Source organism: Cadophora gregata, assembly GCF_030347475.1.
Source record: "Cadophora gregata isolate MNR1 chromosome Unknown scaffold_2, whole genome shotgun sequence".
Taxonomy (NCBI): domain Eukaryota; kingdom Fungi; phylum Ascomycota; class Leotiomycetes; order Helotiales; family Ploettnerulaceae; genus Cadophora; species Cadophora gregata.
In genome coordinates this window covers 3,585,259-3,590,946 of record NW_026695925.1, presented here as the reverse complement: position 1 = coordinate 3,590,946, position 5,688 = coordinate 3,585,259, and the positions used below count along the sequence as shown (strand labels likewise).

Sequence of the window (5,688 nt, the reverse complement as noted above, 5' to 3'; positions counted from 1 at the left end):
GTGAAGGATAGGGTGAAGGATAGGGTGAAGGATAGGGTAGAGGATAGGGCTAGATATAAGGCTGAAAATCAAAGGATAATCGAAGAATCAAAGGTAAAAGAATAAAGATAAAGGTAAAGGTAAGAGATAAGGTGAAGGATAGGGTAGAGGATAGGGCTATACTTAAGGTGAATAAAATTTATTAGAGCCGAAGCTTTGAAATCAAAACTTGAACCTTATAACCGATGCTTTGAAATCAATAGATTAAACCTTATAACTAATACTTTGAAATCAATAGATTAAACCTTATAACTAATACTTTGAAATCAATAGATTAAACCTTATAACCGATGCTTTAAAATCAATAGATTAAACCTTATAACTAATACTTTGAAATCAATAGATTAAACCTTATAACTGATACTTTGAAATTAATATTTTAAGGGTTAGGGTCGGACTTCGGGTCGAGCTTAGGGCCGAGCTTAGGGTCGAGCTTAGGGTCAGACTTAGGGTTATATAGAAGGCTATTCCCTTTCGATTATTCACTCTTCATCACTCTCTTAACTATCATCACTCTCTTAACTATCATCACTCTCTCGACGATTATCACTCTCTCGACTATTATTACTCTCTTACCTTATCTTTCTAAACTATTACTCTCTTACCTTATTACTTTCTCACCTTATCCTTCTGAATTATCACTCTCTCAACTACTTTACTATTATCGACCCTATACTTACCTTATCCCTGCCCTAAGCCTTACCCTAGGCCTCTCCTATCTACCTTACCAGCGCCTACCTTACTAGCGCCTACCTCACCGTCGCCCTCTCCGATTTTTTACCGTTTATTCTTCACTTACCCCCCTATTTCAGCACCTAAGGATTAATTTCCACCGTCTAAAAATCGATTCTACCGGCTAGTTTTCGAGATATCATCACTTTTATAAGTTATCTCGCAATTCTACTGATAAATCACTAAGTTTTCATATTTCCCCTGATTTTTACCCCGCACTTTACCCCGCAATTACCCCTCTACCCCTCTTTTACTATGCTGTTCGAATGCCCCGCGTGTAAAAATGAATATATCGATATTCTCGATCATATTCGTAAAAAACACCCTACTGATTCCTTTACAGAGCTTCAATTACAGCCTATAGGCCTTGTTCCCTGCCCTACCTGTGCTACAGCGTGTAAAGGAGCCCACGGGATTAAGACTCATAGCGCTAAAATCCACGGAATCACCGGTAGCTCTAGGGTATCAACGCAGCACCGAATCCATACTACCCCCTCTGCCTCAGCACCCTTAGACGCTGAAATCGACGATTCTATAGGCACCCCCTACCCTGTAATCGATTTCCCTCAGCTACTAGCACCCTTTCGAGCCGCTACCCCTAAGGCCAGAGCCTCTCTAGGCCTTTCAGGCTCTGAATACCCTACAGCTCCAGGGGCTACAGGCCTGTATAAGTCGCCTCCAGCACCTACAAGCCGAAATCTCAGTACCCCTCCACCCCTACCAAGCCCCCCATTCGATATCTACCCAGGCTTTACAGGCTCTCCGTCCCCTGTAACTTCAGCACCAAATAGCCCTAAATCGCCTACCTACGCCCAAGTTACCGCCACCCCTCTAGGCTCTAAGCCTTCAGCACCTACAGGCTCCAAGCACCCTACGGCTTCAGGCTCTAAGACCCCTGTACCTTCAGTACCTACAGGCTCTAAGCACCCTACGGCTCCAGGCTCCAAGTACCCCGCACCTTCAGCACCTGCAGGCTCCAAGACCCCTGCACCTTCAGCACCTACAGGCTCTAAGCACCCTACGGCTCCAGGCTCCAAGTACCCCGCACCTTCAGCACCTGCAGGCTCCAAGCACCCTACGGCTCCAGGCTCCAAGTACCCCGCACCTTCAACACCTACAGGCTCTAAGCACCCTACGCCTTCAGGCTCCAAGTACCCCGCACCTTCAGCACCTACAGGCTCTAAGACCCCTGTACCGTCAGTACCTACAGGCTCCAAGTACCCTACGGCTCTAGGCCCCGACCTCCCTACAGGCACCCGAAGGATTCAGACCCCACGGGGTATTTGGTACTCGATTCCAGGGGAAGTAGACGCTATACTCCCAGCGTACGACGGCCCTACAGGCCCTGAACCAGACTCCCTCCCAGGCTCTCGACCCCCCACGCCTACAGGCTCTACGTCACCTACATACGCCCAAATCGTCGCTACAGGCTATATACCCCCGAAGCCGTCCACTAAACGCCCTGCAAGAACACCCTCCCCAGGGGCTCAACGCCCTACGACACGCCAAAAGATAGGCCCTACGCAGCCTATAGAGCCTATAATCAAAGACAGCTCGTCCGACGAAGATCTTTATAGTGCCTCTACAGCGCTATCGTCCCCTACCCCTAGCTTTGAAGACGCTATCTCAACGCCTATACCAACTACACCTACCGATAAGACGCCTACCACACCTAGCCTACCCTCTGATAGCCCCTACTTCCCTCGACTATCACGAGTAGGCTCCCCTATAAGCAACCGAAGCTACTCACCCCTAGAACCACCCCCTAAAGCTCCCCAAGCTTCAGCACCCTCTCACGCTAAAGAGCCTATAATAATAAGCTCTTCTCCCCCAACAACCCCTACAACACACCTACCCTCCAAAACTACCACAACTCACCTACCCTCTAAAAACACCACAACTCACCTACCCTGCGAAACCTCCACACCTAGCCTACCCGTTAACCCAACACTCCAGGGCCGTACTATAGGGCCTACAGCGTCTAAACGCCCTATATCAACACAAGGCACAGCATCTTCAGCGCCTAAACGCCCTAGAACGTCAACACTAAAACGCCCTACCGACCCCCTCACATCTGAGCTACCCTTTGGATTACAACAATCGATCCACTGCCCCCAGCCTCAGGCTACCTCAGCACCTACACCCCTACACCCACAGGCTTCCTCAGCGCCTACACCCCTAGACGAGAGCGCTAAAGACCACTTGAACGCTATAAGCTCAGCGCTAAGAAACCCCTATATGCAATCCCTCATGAGATATAGCACTATTAAGGTCCCTGAAACACGTCTCCACGCCAGGCAAGCAGCGCTATTTACAGAGGCCGCTAATCGAGCGGCTTTAGCGTTCTTACGGCAGCCTAGAGAGAAGCAATTACTGGACTTTTTACTGCTTCCCAGGGTTCTCGGCCTAGGATTACAGAAGGAAGAGCTCGCTAAAACGCTGAAAGCCTACCCTACGACTATACCGGATATCCCTGAAACTCAGGGACCTCCCCCTGAACTCCCTACCCCCTCAAACGACTCCCCCGCCAAAAGAGCGACTAAGCTTCTGGAAAAAGGCTATATAGGGCGTGCCTCTAGAGCCCTAATCGACCCTACGCCTCTAGCTCCTAGCACTCCAGAGACGCTAAATACGCTATACTCGAAGCACCCTATAGGGCATAATAACCCCTTCAGTAACGCTAACCCCTCCCCGGGGCAAAATATCACCCCTGAAACGATACGACAGGCTATTCGATCGATTAATAGAGAGAAAGCCCCTGGCCTCAGCGGCTGGACCCGCCCGCTACTTGATATAGCGCTAAATTCGGAAAACTCCCCTGTAACTATAGCGCTTACACACCTAGCGAATATGATTCGACAGGGTACAGCTCCAGGGGTCGACCTCCTATGTGCTTCCCGACTTATAGGCCTTCAGAAGCCTGACGGAGGTGTGCGACCGATCGCTATAGGGGACCTTATTTATAAGGTAGCCCTAAAAGCGATCCTTATCAGCTCCTTCAAGCCGTCTATGCTTCTACCCTGCCAATTAGGCGTTAGCACCCCAGGTGGTGTAGAGCCTATAATCTTCCTCCTTGACGACGCTATTACCGGCCCAAATACCCTAAAAACTCAGCAAATCGCCTCCTTAGACCTTATCAACGCTTATAACCGAATCGGACGAACCTCAATAGCAGCTGCAGTCGCTAAATACGCCCCTACTCTCTATCGGACCGCTAAATGGGCCTATAACCAGCCTTCAGTGCTAGTAACAAACGAAGGCCACACGCTAGCAAGCGCTGAAGGAGTACGCCAAGGAGACCCTATTGCCCCCCTCTTATTCTCTCTAGCGATCCGCCCCCTGCTAGAGCACCTCCAAAAGACCCTACCGAAGGCTACAATTATAGCTTATTTGGACGATATCTATATCCTTAGCCCTGAAACTACAGCACTACTCCCTGTAGTTATAGAAGCCTTCAGGGACTCTCCAGTAGCTCTTAACCGCCAAAAGAGCACCGAAAGCCCTATCTCCCAGTTACAAACCACTGGACTTAAGGCCTTAGGGACCTTTATAGGCCCTGTAGCACACCGCCGAACGTTTCTCCAGGGGAAAATCGACACTCTCGCTACAGCGCTATATACCCTACGAGACCTCCCTAAACAACACGCTACCCTACTCTTACGGGGTAGTATACACCTACTCCTACGACACTTACAGCGCCAATTGTACTCGGAAGACCTACTAGACCTCTGGAGGTTAGCGGACTTACGAATCAAGTACGCTGTACAAGCCCTAATCGCTAGGGAGCCAGGGGAGAAGACTACCCTAATTCGCCAGGCTTTACTCTCTCTTCCAGTGAGAGAGGGAGGCTTAGGGCTCCCTATACACGCCTTATTAGCCCCAGGGCTCTATAGGGCAGCTAAGGAAGCCTCTCGATCGATTCTAGTGGCTATATGCCCTAATCTCTACCCGGAACCCCCTGGACGCCCTGTACCGACAGCCCAAGAGGTCTTCTCTAGCGTTAACCAAGACCTAGAAGAGAAGATTCTACCTACCCTATCAAAACAAGCGCTAAAATCGAAGCTTGAGAACGCTAGCTACCTCGGACGATACTGGCTTAGAACCCTGCCCACGCAAAAACACCACCTTTTAGCGGATTCTACAGTTACCGAAGCACTACGGACTAGGCTCTTACTCCCTGTAAAGCCCCCTATTTCGCCCTGTACCGCCTGTGGAGCCTACCCTCAAATAGGCCACGAAGACACCTGTAGAGGTGCTGAACGACGCTGGATTATACGCCATAACCAGGTTACCCGTGCATTTATTACTACCCTTTCTAGCCGGGAAGACCTTAAAGTGGAATCGGAGCCTACGCCAGCTAGAACGCCTATAGCCCTAGAAAACAGCCAACGACCGGATTTTTCAGTGCTTATAGGTACTTCTAGGCACTATTACGACGTTCAAATAGTAGCAATCAACAAGGATTCAGCACGCGAAGAAGCCTATGCTACGCTATCAGAGGCAGCAAACGCTAAACGGCTTAAATACAGCGACTTAGGCCCTGTATTTCACCCCCTGATCTTCTCGGCAGGAGGCCTAATGGAAGCCGAAACAGCGAAGACCTATAAGGCCCTACAGGGCCTATTAGGGCACTCTAGGGCTAAGTGGTTAGACGGGTATATCGCTAGCACCCTAACTCAGGCTCGAGGAATCGCTGCAACCTCGATCCTAGCACGTAGGTAGCTTATAACACACGCTATACCTACCCTACAGCACACACTACACCTACCCTATAACACACACTACACCTACCCTACGGCACACACGACACCTACCCTACGGCACACACTTCACCTACCCTAAGTAACTCACACTTCACCTACCCTGTGATACACACTCTATCTACCCTATAGTACACACTCTACCGACCCTGCGACT

General features: G+C 49.8%; 1 protein-coding gene across 1 annotated transcript; it reads left to right on the top strand.

Moving 5' to 3' along the window:
- Positions 1-1,026: 1,026 nt before the first annotated feature.
- ONS95_008457 (uncharacterized protein) lies at positions 1,027-2,660 on the top strand (the record flags this gene model as incomplete). Its single annotated transcript, XM_058502011.1, has 2 exons — positions 1,027-2,487; positions 2,592-2,660. The coding sequence occupies 2 exons, from the start codon at positions 1,027-1,029 to the stop codon at positions 2,658-2,660; spliced, it is 1,530 nt and encodes a 509-aa protein (XP_058363333.1).
- Between the last annotated feature and the right edge of the window lie 3,028 nt (positions 2,661-5,688).